The sequence below is a fragment of the Carettochelys insculpta genome, chromosome 7 (assembly GCF_033958435.1).
Source record: "Carettochelys insculpta isolate YL-2023 chromosome 7, ASM3395843v1, whole genome shotgun sequence".
Taxonomy (NCBI): Eukaryota; Metazoa; Chordata; order Testudines; family Carettochelyidae; genus Carettochelys; species Carettochelys insculpta.
Window position 1 is genome coordinate 43,763,289 of NC_134143.1, and position 19,177 is coordinate 43,782,465.

Consider the following 19,177-nt stretch of genomic DNA (forward strand, 5'->3'; position numbering starts at 1 on the left):
GCCCCTGGTCCTTTAAATCACCACTGGTGTGCTGCGCAGTGCCTTCTGGGTGGCTCTCAGGCCAGCCTGGGAAGGGAGGAGGATGCAGTGTGCTCTGGGAAGCTCTGAAGGCTGGCTTCTCCTGCCCTGCTACTTCTGTCTGAGGCCCCATCTCTTCCAGGAGTCCCCACACCTTGCACAGAGGCCCGGGAAGTATGTCCTCCCTTCCCTCCTCCAATCCTGTTCCAGCCTCATGAGATCCCAGACTGATTTTACAAATAGCTGAGCCAAGGATTTGGGAAATATCTAACTGACCCTCTAGACCTTTTGAAGTTAGGCTATCTTCTCTACTTTCTGTAATCTTACCCTCCCAGATTATTATCTGTGGTTCACTTGCTTGTGAAATGACATAACAATGCATAAGAGGCAATAATTGTTTCCAGTGTAGTAAAAAACTGATGTGTATATAGAAAAATCATTACCTTGCTATGCTTTCATTGGTGGGCTGTCTCTGTGAGACAGTTATTTAGGGTTTCCTTTTTGCTAGAGCTGGGCATTATGACCTTGTGTCTCATCTGTCTCCCCACTAGTGCCCTCCTCAGTCTAAATTTTTCCTATGGTCTTCTCTTGCTAACATTCTTTCTGAACTTTTCATCAGTATTGTTCCTGCTTAAGTGCTTTTTGGGAGAGCGTGGGAAACCAAGTTCCCTAGGCTCCTGAGTCTACAATAAGCTTATCTGAAATGAAAAGTGACAAGAAAATAATCAGTTCAAAGTGCTATTTGGAAACTCATAATACTTGAATGTCAATAAATAGAATGTCCAATTATCTGTGCTGTGGATTTTGGTTAACGTTTTATCACTCAGTCCATATAGCCTTATTGCCTCTGTTCCACATGGCCCTTTACTGGGAAGAGAAATTGTGTGCGGCTGATACTGAACATATATTTTCTCCACTTTTTTTCTCTCTTAGGTACCCCTTCATAATCTGTCTGTTTGACAGCAGTGCCTGCCTCCTCAAGACCCGTAGGCAGCTTTATGTATTTGGATCTATCTACTCTTATCAGAAGTCAGACTCCTTCAGGGTTGTCATCTGGGGATCTGTTTAGTGCTTCTCCTTCTGGATCTATTTAGTGTTCCTAGTTGGGGGCGTGCTAAACTGACTTACCAGAGCACTACAATCAGCCTGGTGGTTGTCATGAGGAGTAAGGGAAGTCAATGGGATATTTTCTGTGAAGATGGCAAGAAAAATCGATGCAATTGTTGTAGCTGAAATTGTGTATCCTAGATCTACTTTTCAGTCTAGTGTAGGCTTCTTTAGTTGTAACACCATCCCTGCCAGAGGTCAACTTTTCTGTCACCTCAATGTTTAATGGGGATGGGGGAGAGCATTTTTTGAATTGGGGGCCACTGACCAAAATAAACCTCATGGACGTGATCTCCAACTGTTAAGCAGAAAAACAAAAAGACACTCGCCTCACTCATGCAGCTCAGGGAGCTAGGATTCCCCTCTCACTCCAGCCCCATGGAGTGGGGGAGTTTCCAAGGCTCAGGGCTTTCCCCCACCCCAGGCCAGATTATCTCCCCCAGGGGCTGTGACTGGTAGATTTTGTGGGCTCCCCGCAGGCTCTCAGGTGGTGCCAAAAATGAGGGATTTAGCATGTGGAAGGGAGTTGCTGGGTGTGGTTTGGGGATGTAGGGGCTGGGCGGGAGGTAGAGTGCAGGAACAGAGTGTGGGCTCTCAGTAGGAGGTAGGTGCAGGACCGGGCTGGTGTTGCAGGCTTTGGGTTGGAGGTGGGGTGTAGGAATGGGCTGGGGATGCAGAATCTGAGTAGAAATTAAGGGTGAGGAAGCAGACCATGCCTGGGAGGGCTGGGTGGGAGGAGGGCTGCAGAAGCAGCCTGGGGGTGGGGACGTTGGACGGGACAGGGGATGGACGTGCCTGCCTGTGGAGCTCCTGGTAGTGCCAGCATCTGCTTGCCCCACTGTGGGGTGGAAAGAGGGGAAGCCTCATGGAATGGATCAATGCAGGCCTCAGGCTGGATCTGACTCATGGACCATAGGTTCCCCACCTCTGGTTTAATGGTTTTCCTGCTTGCATTAGGTTGTGAGTCTAATAGGAGCTTATGATGCAGAATAGGCCTCCCAGGTGAGCAGCAGAAGTCTGCTGTGGGAAGGTTCATTTGCTAAGGTTCACTAAAAGGCCATGCAGTTTACTGTAGCCGAATGAAAACATTTTCCGTAGTTAATTAGCTTTTAATTATTTTGCAATAAAAACATGGGGGCAGTGTAAATTTTGGCTTCCTTTTGATCAGGATTTACAAGGATTACAGTAGTCTGAGATCACATCATGTTATGTATTTTTAACAATTTGGTGTGAGCTGCATCTCTTCTGGGAATTTTTTCACCACTGGACGCAATGGCCAGTATTGATTCCTCATCTCATGAGATTATATGTATAAAAATTTGCTGTATATTTTTTAGGCTGACCAAGTCTGTATGAGTAGAAAAGCACCCTGACCTATGCCTTCTTTAAAAAATAGGAATTAAAAACATTCCTATGGAGTTTAAAGAAAAGAGTGTTGAAAATGTTGATTTTTTTATTCAGTTGCTCCAAGTGAGGGTCTACAGCCAAATGAATGTACACCCTTACCTCTTTTTATTCTTCAACTTCCCCCTTATGCACCTCTTATTACAGTCTTGTCCATGGTAGGTAATTGCATTATTGTAACACTGCCATTCTAAATGTTGCTCTCAAAGCCATCCTGCATCGTGGTCCATTTGTGAATCTCTCTCCAAAAAGAAAGATGCACATTAAGGTCTTTTCCCTTCCAGCTCCTAAAACATAACTTCTACATGAGGGCATCTTTTTCTGCTTGGTAGCATAGTGCTTTTATTGTATTTTTTCTTTTGGCCTAATGGATTTTTATATTGTCAATGATGAAAACGTTAGTTGGCTCTCAAAATATGAAATAACAGAAATTGCATTAGTATAACTGGTGTGCATAAACACACCCAGTGCTGTTTGTAATTTTTGGTAGGCAGAAATCCTCCCAGCAAAATGGAACCTTCGAGTTATTATTTGTTCCACAAAGGGAACCGAAAAGATACTGGTTTAATTTTATATGTGAAACTTTTCATGCACTTTGGTTAACTGCGAAGATAATCAGAAATTGTCTGTTTCTTGTTCTGCTTTTCACTTTTACCCTCCAGCAAATCTCATCTGTATTTTTGCAGAGTTTGATATGTAAGCCCAGTACTCACTCTCCTTTGAAAATCTGATAAATGAAAAAGGGACTCGGTTCAGGCTTTTGAGAGGCTGTTTTTTTTCTTTCTTTCTCAATATTTTGTGTGTTAGAAGAGATGGCTTTAGGCTAATGTCATATATTGCATTTAATCACAACAGATCAAGCAAAAAATAGATGAACTGCAGTTACCTTTTAGAAAAATGTTGACCGTGGCTGTCTTCTCAGTTCTTTCAGATAAGTGCACTGATAAAGGTAACTCTTGCACCTGTTGAAGCTTACTTTCTTACGTCCATTACAGATATAGCTAACATTTTTACAGACGTTAAGTGGTCTGAGGGAGCCACTTTGTTGTCGCCATAACCTTACTCTGAGCTTGGCAAAAATGTAATTATTGGACACCCTGAAGAGAGCTGTAGCAATTTTTAAAAAATACTAGGAGAAAGCTGTAACTGAACATATTCACTTCAATGTTTTTTGTCAAAAACAAGCTGTTCTCCAAATGTTTTTCCTGCAAAATAAGTAAATCTCATTTAAGTGAAATACCTGAATTCCTTTGTGGTGATTTTCAGAGAGGAGGGTGTGGATGGTCCAAAATTAGATTATTAAATATATGTTTTTAAAAATCTCCATATCAAGTAAAGAATTCATAGGTGCAATCTGAAGCTTGCAAACACTGTTCAAGTATGAAGTTAATCTTTCATTTGGAGTGAAAACAAAGAACATTCACATGAGCAATAAGCTGGTGCCCTAACAAGTTACTTCTTTCACTGTGACTTTTTCCACAGCAAATACATTTCACAGGTTCTGAAATGAGCGAAGTATATTATTTCACCAGTTAGACTATTACTGTAGAAAACTGGCCATTTCAGCTCTCTTCTTAGCCTTTGCTATTGTTTACCTTTGGCGTTTACTTAGGTTTCCACTTCCTTACTATAATGATGGTGCCCCACTTGTTTGTGTTCATCCCTAGTCATAAGCAGTGTTCCCTGTAAGCTGAGCACTTCGGTGACCATCTTGGAGAGATTCAGATTCTTCCCAGCTGACTAGCAGAGCGCCCACAGCCACCCACCATGGGTAACATGAGTTTCTGTTTGTGGTGCACTTCTATATATGCCTTGGTACACATAAAATTTATTCTGCACATGGATGGAAGAATAGAGGGAACACTTGTTATGAAAACATAAGAATGGTCACACAATGTCAGACCAATGGGCCCTCAAGCCTAGTATCCTGTTTTATGATAGCATATGGTTCTAGATGACTTAGAGGGAATGGCAATTTCTGAGTGATCCATCTCCTGTTATGCAGTCCCAGCTTCTGGCAGTCAGAGGTTTAGGGATGGCCAGAGAATGGCGTAGCCCTGACTGTTTGGGCTAATAAACATTGATGGACCAATCCTTCATGAATTTATCCAATTTTTTAAACCCATTTTTGGCCTTCATGGCAACCAGATCCTCAGGCTAGCTGTATGATAGGTGAAAAAACACTTCCTGGTGTTTGTTTGAAACCTGCTGGCTGTTAATTTCATTGCCTGACCTCTAGTTCACATGTTATATAAAAGGGTAAATAATAATTCCTTATATGCTTCCTCTGCCCCATTCATGATGTCATATTTCACTGTCAATCATTTCTTATCTAAGCGGAATGATCCCAGTCCTTTTAGTCTTTCCTTAAATGGAAGGTGTGTCACACCCCCTTTTTGGTTGCCTTTCTCTGCACTCTTTCCAATTCTAATATATCTTTTTTGAGATGGCGCAACCAGAAGTGCAGCATTCAAAGTGTGTGCAAACCATGGAGTGACACAGTGGCATTGTGATATATTCTGTCTTATTATTGCTTTCCTAATGGGTCCTAGGAAGGACTCTAGCTTTTCTGACTGCTGTTGCACATTGAGCTGATGTTTTCAGACAATGATCTACAATTATGCCAATTCCCAGACTCCAGTTTTTATGAGGACATCTTGATTGATTCCACCGGATGACTGCGCTTTGATTCATGCAGCCCTACTGCCTTTAAAGGAAGATTATAGTGAGTGAATAGATAATTCATAGATATTTGTATTTCTGTCAGTGCTGAGGATGCTATTTTGACAAGTGAGGACAGAGAGCAAACAATCCAGCAGCCTTGCACTTTTGTGCTAGCCAGTCATTGTTTAATGTTTAGATTGTAGATCTTTGAAGGTAGGGGTGTGTGTGTGTGTGTGTGTGTGTGTGTGTGTGTGTGTGTGTGTGTGTTACTCAGTAATTTGGCATTTAGTGCACTGGCCTTTCCTATACGGATAGGTAGTTTTAAAACTTGAAGACTGCAGGGTCTTTGTTTAGTTATGAATAGAGATTGTAAAGCACTAGTGTCCAAAAGAAATTTAACAATCATCACATGCCTCCCCTGCTGCCCTAGCCAGGTGCCTTCTCCCCCCACCAGGCACCCTACCCCTCCCCACCGTGCAAACTGCATGTGACTCACCGGAGCCTCACTGCACAAGCCACCCAGCCCTGTGCCACCCTGCACAAGTTGTCCTGTGGACCTGAGTGAGATGCAGGAGGAGCCGCCTCTGCTGATACTGCCACACACTTTTCCAACCAAGTGGTGGGGCGCATGCATGGGGGTATGGAGGTCAATCTACATGAGAAGCACTAACAAGCTGCTTCACCGCACCGTGCTGTCCAGTTCGCCCCTGGTGGCGAACGGACAGCATATTGGACACCACAGTTGTAAAGGGACCAAACAGACACAGTGTCTCAGAAGATAATCTGTAATAAAGTGACAGTGTGTAAACTGCTGTGCAAGAAGTATTTGAATGCATTATAATATCCCTCCCTGTGCATGGTATTGCTAGTGCTGTTGTGTCCTTACTTTCATCAGGACAAATTCAGCGATAAAACTGGTTTGAAAATAGATCATTTCCAGGTACCCTGAGTAATAAACTCCCAGGTTTTCAAATGACACAGTCCAGCCACATCTTTTTTCTATTCATTCATCTTGTACAGCCTTGCTTACTCACACTGTGATAACTTGAGTAGTGCTGGAGTTATATATGGGCACTGCCTGGTGTTTATCATACAGTCTATTGAAAATATTGTGAAAATAGTAATAATTATGCTGGCAATTAAATTTAACTTTGTAATAATTTTAAATGAAAGGAAAATGTGTACTAATTAAGTTTAATGTAGGTGGATGTCTCATACCAGACGTTACATGAAAATTGCAGAATATGTATCAAGTTTAAATGAGAAAATCACTAAGGATTCTATACATGAGAGTTACTCATTTCAAAATAAACAAGCCTCGTGGAGTACAAAGGAAAGGCTGGAATGAGTACATGCATATACATCCGAAGTCAAAGTCAGGCCAAACACTGCATATTTTCTTTGAAATTTGTTAGACTGTTCTCAAAAATGTTTTTTTCCCTCACAGTCTGCTCAGTGAAAAATATATTATGTGAGAACCAGATCTTTTATAGGTCTCACAGCTGAAGAACTCAAGGGGGTCTTATTTCCTATGTGGGATTCTGCTTCCATCTTGTGCATATTTCATAGATTCCATGAGATAATGAAACCCAACAGTGTGTTCATTGTATTTTTCAAGGATTAATACTTGCAGCAGCTAAGCAACTAATTGTATTTTAATGGTAGGAAAATGAGGTATAGGACCAGATGCTTCACTATTTTAGCCAGAGCAAGATTAAGAGTAAGCCTCCCAAATAATGTTGATGGGTATTGATAAAGGGCTATATGTATAGTTTAAAATGAGAGCCAGTGGCTTTTTGGTGGCCTTTGTGATTGAAGTTGGTGGTCTTAGTCTATTATTTCCTAAGGAACTAGGGTCTAAACACAATTGCAGATGGCATTGTCATCTTCATTAGCAGTATGACTTGACAAGCCAGTGATTTCAATAATGAGTACAGAAAAATGAACAGCTGATCCTTCCACCAGATGACTCCTGTTCAGGATTAAGGAACATAAGTGAGGAACATGTGACAGCTTCCTTTGAGGGCCTCACTTTCCCATGCTTCTAGTTTGGCACTTTTCACAAGCACTAAATTCACTTTTATTAATTAAAAAATGGTATTTGTGGGGTGCTATGAAATTTTAGGTGGTAGGTGAGTATTTTATAGTTAAGTCATGGCATACAAGCCTTAGAACTTCTGAGGTGGGAACCAATCTGAGGTAACGTCGTATAGTGAGGGATGTTTAGCTTATATAACATTTCCTAATACCTCATTTGCTGTATTCGGTGTTTTTACTTTGTTGTTTATAATAATACTGAGACACATTGGTAGATTTACATAGAACACATTTGAATATGAGTCTGCCCTTTCTCTGCCTCTGCCCCTGCTCACTTTTTCCTCACTTCCTGTGTCACTCACTCTCCTCCACCCGCACTCACTTTCAGTGGGCTGGGAGAAGGTTGGGGTGTAGGAGGGAGTTGAGGATTCCTGCTGGGTGTGTGGGTTGTGCTGGGGATGAGGGTTTGGGGTGGGAGGGGTCTCTGGGCTGGGGCAGGGGGTTGGTGGGTGGGGATGGGGGGAGGGTCCCGGCTGGGGTTGAGGGTTCTGGGATTGGGACCTCACGTGAGGGGTTAGGATACAGGACAGGACTCTGGGCTGGAGCAGGGGGTTGGAGTGCAGGAGGAGTGAGGAGTCCTGGCCAATGTTCCCTCCAATTCTACCACCGATGTGCAGAATAAATTTGGTTATGTGCCTGAGACAGGTGTGGATGTGCACCACGAGTAGAAACATCTGCTACCAGCTGTGAGTGCCCTAGACACTCTGCTAATCAGCTGAGCGGCACGTGAATCTCTCCTGAGTAGCTGCCCAAGCACTCACCTTATAGGGGCTTTTAGGGAACACTGGTCCCAGCCGTGCATACCATGTCTCTTAGGAAGTGGCTGCCAGGTGCCTGGGGTGCAGGGCCTCCATGCAGTGCTCTCATGCCCACAGGTGCTGCTCCTGCAACTCATGTTGGGTGGGTCCCCAGCCAGTGGGAGCTGTGGAGCCATTACTTGGGCAGGGACAATGTTTGGAGCCACTCTGGCTGCCTATGTGCTGATGGCCTGAGGGACCTGGCAGCTGCTTCTGGGAATCATGTAGAACCAGGATAGGTAGGGAGCCTGCTTTAGTTTTTGGAGGGGATAAATTGATCAGTGGGCCTACAGCCCCGGTGGAGTTCCCTTACAGAGCCCAGTTTGAGAAATACTGGTCTACCCGGTTCCACAGAATTAATCAGTTCTTAAAATGTAATAGTAAAAATAACATGACATCTGATTGAACTTTAGGAGTACTTAAGAGGAAAGAATCAAATAGTGCTAGCTGAGCACGTTCACTCTCTCTGCTTCACTTTCACTAAAGACCTTACGGATCATTAATACCAAAATGAAAAATAAGAAGTAACAATTCACACAAGAAAACATTTGGAAAAGCAGAAAGTCTGCAATAAGTGTAGTTAAGGGTCATGTTCACAGCCACAAATTTAAGCTTTCCAGCCATGGGAGTAACAGACTAGATCAGGTGGGATAAGAAGTAGGAGATATCAGCTGCTACAACTAATTTTTTTTCCTGTAGGTTTAATTAAGAATGATTATTGGGACTGCATTTTGGTTCTGTTTAATATTGCTAAGAAATTGCAAAAATAATACACAAGGAGGCAGGCAGTTCAATGTTTACTTCTCCTTTTGTGCAAAAAGGAGTTGGGGGGGAAAACAGGTGGGGGGAAAATAAAAAGGAAAAGAACAAGGTTGGTTGCTGATTGTAACAATCAGATGTGCGTCACAGTATTAGCTCAGTACAGATTGATAAAGAAGCTGCACAATAGGTTATGATTTACATTATTACTACTCATACAGCTGAAGAAGTTGGCAGGTACCAACTAAAGATCCATTTTGAGACATGGGTTGTAGCTACTAAGAAAAGTTGTCAGCATCAACTCCTTGTATTAGAAAATTCCTGTCAAGCAAATGAGATGAGTAGTACTTACAGAAATAGCATGTCTATAAGGAGGGTTAGAGAACAAAAGTAAAAGTGGGATTATATTGTGCCGCAGAAATGGGAAGTAGTTGGAAGTCCAGAAGACATGAAGTGCTTCCATTTAAGAGCATGCACATCAGGTTTAGGAACACATTTCAGGTTTGCAATGATGCATGCTTGTTTAAAAAAAAAAAAAGTCTTCTGAGTCCTGTCCTCCCACATGGGAGTGAGTATGAAATATTATTTTGACTGCTTTTTGATTATTTTAATCTGATTATTTAGGCACAAATTGCTAAACTCAAAAATCTTTATAATACAATCAAAACAGAGCTCATTCAGCTTTTATGTAAAAATTAATGTTTGATCATCTTAGTCTACTCTGAGATAGAACTACTGATACGCCACGATCCATTAATATTTCCCTCGTTTCCATTATCCATGAGTGACAAAATCCTGCTGGCATTTTAGAAATAACTCAGTGAAGGAAAAGAGAGAAGGCAGACTTAAAAAAAAGTGGGTCCCTCCCATTAGCATGATGATCAAAACATGAGTTGGTTATCTCCTCACATTCTGACTAGTAGTGGTGGATAGGTGTTACTAGGTTTTAGATATTATTCCAAGAAATTCAGCAGCAGCTCAGAAAGAAGAGCTGCTGCCTGGATGTGTACTGTAGTTTTGGAAAGCTGCACACCTTATGTTTTTTAACTCAGTTACAGTGTATTGTTCGCTGGAGAATAAATATCTGGGATTCCATTACAGCACTGGGTGGAGATTTAAAGGATAGTTGTAGGAATTCTCATTTTGCTGTCGTCTTAGATTGTCTTCTCTGGCATTTCTGCATTTCTTCCTATATGAAAAAAGTCCTTGTTTACAGAGACCTTTTTATATCCCTCACTTATTTCAGAACATAGCATTTAAATGAAAATTTTAAAAATAATAGAATATAATGGGCTTGTGTTAAGTAACCTCCATTTTTGCAGCTATAATTTGTAACTAGCAATTAGTAGCTGATGCATGATAATTTCAGCTCACTCATACTGTCAAAAATACATTTCCAACTCTGACCTTTGGGCACCTTGCCGGAGAGAGAAGTTTTATGTGCTATAAAATTCACATGAAAAATTGAAGATAGCAGGTATACCTTTTTAAAAAATCAGGAGTCCATATTTATTCTGCATTACTAAAAAAAGATTGCCAAGCTTATTCCATTAGGAGAAAAAAAAATCTCTGTACCGGTGGGCCAAATTTTTCCCCTGAGTTTTTTATATGGCTTGTTTGTAATGGAAATCTCCTTAACTATGCAGACGTAGTTATAATAAAAGGGAAGCAAGTCTACATAACTTGTGAAGTTTTGCTTATGTGCAAGTGCTGATGGTGGTAAACGATATGAGCAAAGAACCAGATATGGAGGAGCCTTGCTCTCCCACTACCCTTCCCTCTCAATCGGATATGGTCCTAGTTGTCCCTCCTGTCCCCTTGTGCCCCTTCTCCCCAGTATATTGGGCAGCACAGCTGCAGTGGAGGAGGCAATGTTGATGAAGGAGATGATATAGCTGCCTTACCTAGCTTTCCATTGACAAGAGATATGCCCACAAGGAGAAATTCTCCAGAAGGTTTCTCCAGTTTGCTTGCCCTGCATGATCATGGCAAAGTGATCTTAGTGGACCAGAGACTCTCTGGTTCTTAATGGATCCAAAGTATGAAGTTGTTTAGATCTAAGGTTCTGGTCGAAGCACATTTGAACTGTATTGCACTCCCAAGTGATCGTGGTTAACAGCTGAACACCTGTCTTCCAAACAGCAAGGTCCACACCAGCGTCATAACTTTAGCTGACAATGCACCATAGCTGTGAAAGCAGTAACTAACTACGCAAAGTTAATGCTTTACCATATCACTTACGTGTCAGATTTTCTGGTTTTGTTTCTTTAAAGACCAAATGCTTGGTCCTGGTTTCTGTTCCAGAGTGTTATAATACAATATAAAGTGCTCATGTGTGAAAGCCAATTTGACTTTTACTGTAATGAGTTTATTGGAGAAAAATTTAAACTATACCTGCCTGGTCCCACAAAATTGCCAGCGCAGTTCTCTATGCACATGAAATTTTGTCAGGAGCTTTAACACTGCTGAGTTTTGCCCATAAATAATTAGTGTCAGAGAGGAAGCCGTGCTAGTCTATATACTATCAAAACAAAAAAGCAGTCAAGTAGCACTTTAAAGACTAGCAAAATAATTTATTAGGTGAGCTTTCGTGGGACAGACCCACTTCTTCAGACCATAGCCATACCAGAACAGACTCAATATTTAAGGCATAGAGAACCAAAAATATTAATAAAAGTTGACAAATCAAAAAAAAAAAATCAAGGTGAGCTAATCAGAGAGCAGAGGGACGGGTGGGGGGCAGTCAAGAATTAGATTAAGCCACGTTTGCAACATAGCCCCTCTAATGACCCAGAAAATTCACATCCTGGTTCAAATCATGTGTTAATGTGTTGAATTTGAATATGAAAGAGAGTTCAGCAGTCTCTCTTTCCAAAGCAGTGTGAAAATTCTTCTTCAATAAGATGCAGACTCTTAAGTCATTAACAGAATGGCCTACTGACAGAGACCAAAAACTACAAGATCTTTACCAAATATTCATAAACCTGAATTACCCACCGGGAGAAATAAAAAAACAAACAGACAGGGCCAGACGAATACCCAGAGACCAGCTACTCCAAGATAGGCCCCAAAAAGCCAAGAACAGAACACCACTGGTCATCACCTACAGCCCCCAACTCAAGCCATTGCAACGCATTATTAAAGACCTACAATATCCTTAATTAGGATGCCACACTCCGGAAGGCCCTAGGTGAAAGGCCTGTTCTCTCCTACAGACAACCTCCCAGCCTTATGAGGATTCTCACCAACAGCCACTGTCTATACCGCAGGAACACCAGTCCTGGGACTTTTCCTTGCAATAAAGCCCACTGGGAGCTTTGTCCACATGTCTATTCTGGGGATACCATCACTGGACCTAACCAGGTTAGTCACAGAATCACGGGCACATTCTCATATTCCTCAACTAATAACATATATGTCATCATGTGCCAACAAAGCTCAGATGCTTTGTGTATTGGACAGACTTCAAACTCTTAGATAATGGGCACAAAACAGACATCAAAATGTTCCTGATGTACAAACCAGTTAGTTTACATTTTAATGGAGTGGGTCATTCTGTTAATGACTTAAGAGTTTGCGTCTTATTGAATAAGAATTTTCACACTAGTTTGGAAAGAGAGACTGCTGAACTCTCTCTCATATTCAAATTCGACACATTAACACATGGTTTGAACCCGGATGTGAATTTTCTGGGACACTATAGGGGCTCTTTTGCATACTTGGCTTAATCTAATTCTTGACTCCCCCACCCCACCCCTCTGCTCTCTGATTTGCTCACCTTGATATCTTTTTTCTGATTTGTCAACCTTGATTACTATTTTTGGTTCTCTGGGCCTTAAATATTGAGTCTGTTCTGGTATGGCTATGGTCTGAAGAAGTGGGTCTGTCCCATGAAAGCTCACCTAATAAATTATTTTGCTAGTCTTTAAAGTGCTACTTGACTGCTTTTTTGTTTAAATAGTAACAGAGAGGAAGCCGTGCTAGTCTATACACTATCAAAACAAAAAGCAGTCAAGTAGCACCTAATAAACTATTTTGCTAGTCTTTAAAGTGCTACTTGACTGCTTTTTGTTTTGTTTAAATAATTAGTGTAACTGTGTGAAATTGGCTTGATCACATCTTTTGAAAATAGTGTCATAACCATATATACAATACTGATGAGCTTGTTAGGAAAGTCAGCCCTGGAGGTAAACTTGAACTTTCATTTAAAAAATTAAGCCCTGGCCTGTGCTCCAAGGTGTAGGAGTGGAAGAAGCTTACTACTACTACTACTACCACCTGTGCAGTTAGCCTTGAAATGTAAATCAGTACAAAGAATGTAAACTAATCACTGGGTTTGAAAGGAACAAGCAGCCTGTTCCACTTGTGCAAAGTAAGGAGTCATTTGTTGAACATCTCCCACATTCTGAGGTCAAAAAGTGACCAAGCCAAGTTTCAAAAAGCAAGACCATTAATTTAAATCTCTAATGCTCATATTAATCTTTTTTCTTCTTCCTTTACAGAGGATATTTCTCAAAGCCAAAAGCGAGGAAGAAATTTTTGCACATCTTGGCTTGGATTACATGGAACCCTCGGAAAGGAATGCCTAAAGAGATTTGCCAGTATATTTTCTTTAGTATGTGGCTTTGGTAATACCTTAGAGTTTTAATTAGTGCCTCTCCCTTTAGGATGATTTTGAATTAGCTGGCTATGTCACAAGTGTCAAATGTCTTTCTTCTTCAAGAAAATTACCAACTATGAAGCAAGAAGAAAGTATAGGCACACTGCACCCCTGGAAAGGACTGCAAACAGATGGCAATGAGAAGATTGAAATGCTTTACAATTACTCTGCTTCAGCATTCAATAAAAAGGGTCTCAATGATAAGAGGAAGCTTATTGCAATAATAAATGCCAATCCCATGAGATGTTGACCTCCCTCAGATCCTATTGGTTTCAATTCCATGTGAGAATGCCCAGCACCCTACAGGACTGGGTTCTTATTTAAGAAAGTGAAAGGTCCTGAGGAAGAATCAGGGTGGAGCAGATTAAGGAAAATAAAATCGAGGTCACATATTCTAATCAAGACAAAGTGATAAGCTGAACTCTAAAGTGCTAGTGGAATTGTGGGAACCATTGGTGGTAATTCTTGTGAACTCATGAAGGTGAGGGGATGCCTGGGGGATGGGGGAAAGAGAAACATTTTAAGAGGGCAGGCCTGTGTTTATGAAACTAAGACAGAATTTCAGATCACTATTCTTAATGTGTACCACAGTGCTAGGATGATTAGTAGACTTTCTTTTTTTAAGCACTGAGAGGAAAGTAAAGTGATAAAACACGGGTAACATAGCTGTATCAAAAACAAATCGTATCAAAATAATCAAGTGTTGTTAGAGTCCATACGTGGTGTTTTATGAATGTCCCTACTTCCATGTGAAAGCAAGTTGGCAAGTGGGGATGTGGGAAGAGGAGAAGGGTAGTAATTGTTATAAGCTTCTGAGATCAAACAGGTGACCGTTGACTTCGCCTTTAGGAACCAAAAGCAAAGTAAAGGTAAAATCACTAAACATTTAATATCTTTCACATAATCCAGATGAATTTTCAATGACTGTCAAATATCCAGGACTATCTGGTGTAATGTTTACCAGCAATAAGCAGAGTTTCATTTCCCATAGTCTTTAGGCATTGTTCTGTTACTGTAACAGATGAAAAAAATTTGTAAAGCAGATTACTGCTCCAAACTGTCTCGATCGCTTTAAAGCTATCCTAACATCAATGAGAAATGGCAGAGCATGCCTTATTTAGGCTGTAGCTAACAGCACCAGTGGACTGGAATGACTCTGTGTGGAATTTTGATACCAGACAAAATACGTCTTTGTTCTGTGAACTTGTCAGAAACTCGAGATCTATTTGTAATTTCTGCATGGACATGGACACACCCACAATTTTTAAAACATAAAAATCAGCATATTTCTATGTCTTGTCATCCTGAGGTCTGTAAAGTTGTTTTTTACATTGCACTCAAATCTGATTTCATTTCTGCCGGGACTGCTGGACAACATTACACTTTATCTTATGTGAGGTTTTCCTCTTATTTACAGAATTCTGAGCAGTTATGAAATGGACTTGTCCTTATAGAGTATGTGGCTTATTCTGCCCTGGGCATACTATGTTCCATCAGCTGCAGTTTAAACTAATAACCTCCTGGGGCAAAAAAGTTCAGTGAACAAAATGAAGAGTCCCATGAAAACAATAAAGATTGATTTGCAGGAACAACAAACTTCTGCCCAAATAGCTATTAGTGCAATAATATTCCAATATCAGCCACTACTACTGGTTTTGCTCACTGGTAGAAAGCAACTTGTAGTTCAGGTACAGGGCAGCCAATTAACTGTGGGGCATATATTTACATGTATAATTTTTAAAATACCCATCATTCTAATAAAATGGGCCAGCTAGGGTTTAGCCTGGCTGCATTTGTGCAGCCTTACCTTACTTTAGACGTTAGTTCATCCTGTGCTTTACTGCACATTGGGCTATCCACATTTACTATCCTTGCCTATCAACTACCATTCTTGCCATCTTTGTACATCAGGCACCTTTTATTGGGACCAGATGGCCCCAGACAAAACTGATCAGAGAGTTCCTCAAGGATCAGCATCACTCTGCTCAGTATGCTCCTCCCTCTGTGCCAAACCAATGCACTTACTGAACATCCACCCACATGTCTTTGCAGTTGATTTTACACAAGCTGTTGTGTGGCACTATATGTTCCCCTTATAAGCTCCCAGTGTGATCCATTCTATTTATTTGTAATCTTTGTAACGAGGAATGGCATGAACCTTAAGGTTTCTCTGCCTGGGTTCTATTCCTGCTCTGAGGTAGTTCCCACTCAAACAATTCCCTTCTGTATTGGCCCCACCCTCTTCCTCACATGTCTCTTGGATTCAACATAAAATCCACCTGTGGAGGGATGTCTTGTTTTATTGTCACCTTATTTCTTTCCATTTTCAAGTACTTCAGTTAGATATTTGGTATCACTGTGCCTGTCATTTAGTGAAGTAGAGCACCCTATCATTTCAGTGCCACTCCCTAAGCTAGTAGCTGAAGAGAAACAGCAGAAACACATATGTTATTGGCTGAACATATCCTTTATTTTGACTTTTTGGTATTCACTCTGCTCCTTCTGCTCTATCCCCAGTCAAATGCCACTGCCATCCTTTATTTCTTTCTGTGCAGAGATATTCCTGGTGGTTCCTCTGCTTGAAGAATCAGAGAGGTAGCTGTGTTAGTCTGGATCCAGAAAAACAATAAGAAGTCCTGTAGCACCTTATAGACTAACAGATATTTTGGAGCATAAGCTTATGTGGGCAAAGACCCACTTCGTCAGATTCGGAATCTCTACCATATTGCATCTGATGAAGCGGGTCTTTGTCCATGAAAGCTTATGCTCCAAAATATCTGTTAGTCTATAAGGTGCCACAAGACTTCTCATTGTTTTTCCTCTGGTTGAAGGCTTTGAGTGCATCTTTCTGGGAATCTGTTAAATATAGATGCAGGGGCTGGGGTGGATGTGGAGACAGTGCTGCCAGCGATCCTGGGCAGAGACGCGGTGGAAGGGCCAGGCTCACAAATTGTATGGTGCTAGTAGTAGTAGTAGCATCCTTCAGTCTATGTAGACTATGGATCGCGCCCTTCGTAGTTCCGTTTGGCATCCTCATTTGCAGCGTCAGCTATGACTGTGAAGACCCACAAGAGAGTGACAGTCCTTGCTGCATCTGTTGCATATGTAATGGGTGTCTGGCAGGTCCTTGCTGTACTTTCTGTGGGCTCGCTTCTCCTTTGCTAGCTGTCTGATCCTCAACTCACCCTTCTGAAGGCCCTTGTATAGTTCCTGCCTCCATCTGCTGTGATAGTCTGCCAGCTCCTCCCAGCTGTCTGGCTTGATGTCTGCTTCCCTGAGGTCTCTCTTGCAAACATCTTTGTAGCGCAGCTGGGGGCGTCCAGGAGGTCTTTTGCCAGAGGCTAGCTCACCATACAGGATGTCTTTTGGGATCCTTCCATCATTCATCCTGTGGACGTGGCCAAGCAAGCGGAGCTGCCGCTGCCTGAGGAGGGTGTGCATAGTTGGGATTCCAGCTTGCTCAACGACCAGTAGTGTTGGACACTGTCCTTCCACAATATTCCAAGGATATGCCTGAGGCAGTGCAAGTGGAAGATGTTCAGCCTCTTTTCCTGGCGGGCGTACAGGGTCCAAGTCTTGCTGCCGTAAAGGAGCGTGCTGAGGATTCAGGCTCTGTAGACTTGCATTTTGGTGTGAGTGTACAGCTTGTTGTTATTCCACACTCTCTTGTTGAGTCTGGACAGAGTTGTGGCTGCTTTACTGATTGTCCTATTTAGCTCAGTCTCCAAGGACAGGGTGTCAGTGATGGTGGACCTGAGGTAAACGAACTCGTGGATGACCTCTAACGTATAGTTGTTGATGCTGATTGATGGAGAAACAGCAACGTCCTGAGCAAGTACATTTGTCTTCCTTAGGCTGATGGAGAGCCCAAAGTCCTTGCATGCTTTGGAGAACTGATCCAGCAGCTTCTGAAGCTGGTCTTCTGTGTGTGACATGACAGCAGCATCATCTGCGAACAGCATATCTCTGATGAGGACTTCCTGCACCTTAGATTTAGCTTTCAGCCTTGCAAGATTAAACAGCTTCCCGTCAGATCTTGTGTGCAAAAAGATGCCCTCTGTTGAAGATCCAAAGGTGTGTTTAAGGAGGAGCGAGAAGAAGATCCCGAACAATGTCGGAGCAAGGATGCATCCTTGTTTGACGCCACTCCTGATGCTGAAAGCGTCCGATAATGTGCCATCGTAGTGGACGGTTCCTCTCATGTATTCATGGAAAGACTGGATCATCTTGAATAACCGTGGCAGACATCCTATGTTGTGGAGCAGTTTGAACAGTCCATCCCTGCTGACCAAGTCGAAGGCCTTGGTTAGGTTGATGAAGGCAATATAGAGTGGCTTCCTCTGCTCCCTGCATTTCTCCTGCAGCTGCCTCAGAGAGAAGACCATGTCGACGGTAGATCTCTCTGCGCAGAATCCGCGCTGTGATTCAGGATACACCCTCTCAGCAATCTTCTGGAGTCTGCCGAGGATGACGTGAGCAAACAGTTTACCAGTGATGCTTAGAAGGGAGATTCCACGGTAATTGTTGCAGTCGCTTCTGTCTCCTTTGTTCTTATACAAGGTTATGATGTTAGCGTTGCGCATGTCCTGTGGAACCTCTCCCTCTCTCCAGCACAGGCACAGTAGCTCATGTAGGGGTTCCAGGAGGGTGTCCGTGGCACACTTGATTACCTCTGGTGGTATACCATCCTGGCCTGGGGCCTTTCCTACTGCAATGTTGTCGATGGCTTTCTTCAGTTCATCCACAGTTGGTTCCTGGTCCAGTTCGTCCATTACTGGTAGGAGTTCGACAGCATCGAGGGCTGAGTCGACCACAATGTTCTAGCGTGAATACAGCTCGGAGTAGTGCTCAACCCAGCGCTCCATCTGTTTGGCTTTGTCAGTGATGACTTCACCAGATTTGGATTTCAGAGGTGCCATCTTGTTCTGGGTGGGTCCTAATGACTTCTTGATGCTCTCGTACATTCCCCTGAGGTTACCAAAGTCAGCACTGGTCTGGATGCTGCTGCATAGATCGAGCCAGTAGTTGTTGGCACAGCACCTGGCCATCTGGTATACTGTTTTTCTGGCTGCTCTGAGCGCTTGCAGGGTATTCTGGCTTGGTGAACATTTGTACTCCAGGAGCGCAGCACGCTTTTTTTCAATGGCTGGAATCATCTCATCAGAATTAGCTTCAAACCAGTCATTTGTGTTTCTAGCTCTTCTTCCAAACACCGACAAGGCCGTGTTGTACGTTGTATCCCTCAGATGCTGCCATCTGGATGTCACATCGGCACCCCCAGGGTTGCTGAGCAGATTCTCCTCGAGGGTCACTCTGAACTTTTCAGCTGTCTCTGAGTTAGCTGTCTTTCTGGCTTCGATGCAGGGCCTTCCACTTGGTTTAGAGCGGTGCAGCTTGTTGGGAATCACCTTGAGTTTGGAGCAAACTAACGAGTGATCTGTATCACAGTCAGCACTATGATAGGTGCGTGTCAGAAGGACGTTTTTGAGGTTATCATGTCTAGTGATGACCACGTCTAGTTGATGCCAGTGTTTTGAGCGTGGGTGTCTCCATGACACTCTGTGCTGTGGCTTGGTTTGGAAAAATGTGTTTGTGATGCACAGATTGTGGTACGTGCAAAGTTCGAGAAGACGCTGACCATTTTCATTCATTTTTCCCACACCGAAGTGGC

At 42.4% G+C, this 19,177-nt stretch overlaps 1 protein-coding gene across 1 annotated transcript in view; it reads left to right on the plus strand.

Annotated features, from left to right (window-relative positions):
• DNTT (DNA nucleotidylexotransferase) overlaps nt 1-16,121 on the plus strand; it is a 168,313-nt gene extending 152,192 nt beyond the window's left edge. Inside the window, exon 11 of the mRNA XM_074999574.1 lies at nt 13,349-16,121. Within this exon, the coding sequence (XP_074855675.1) occupies nt 13,349-13,435 (87 nt within the window). The 3' untranslated portion in view covers nt 13,436-16,121. The remainder of the gene's footprint in view (nt 1-13,348) is intronic.
• Nucleotides 16,122-19,177: the final 3,056 nt, after the last annotated feature.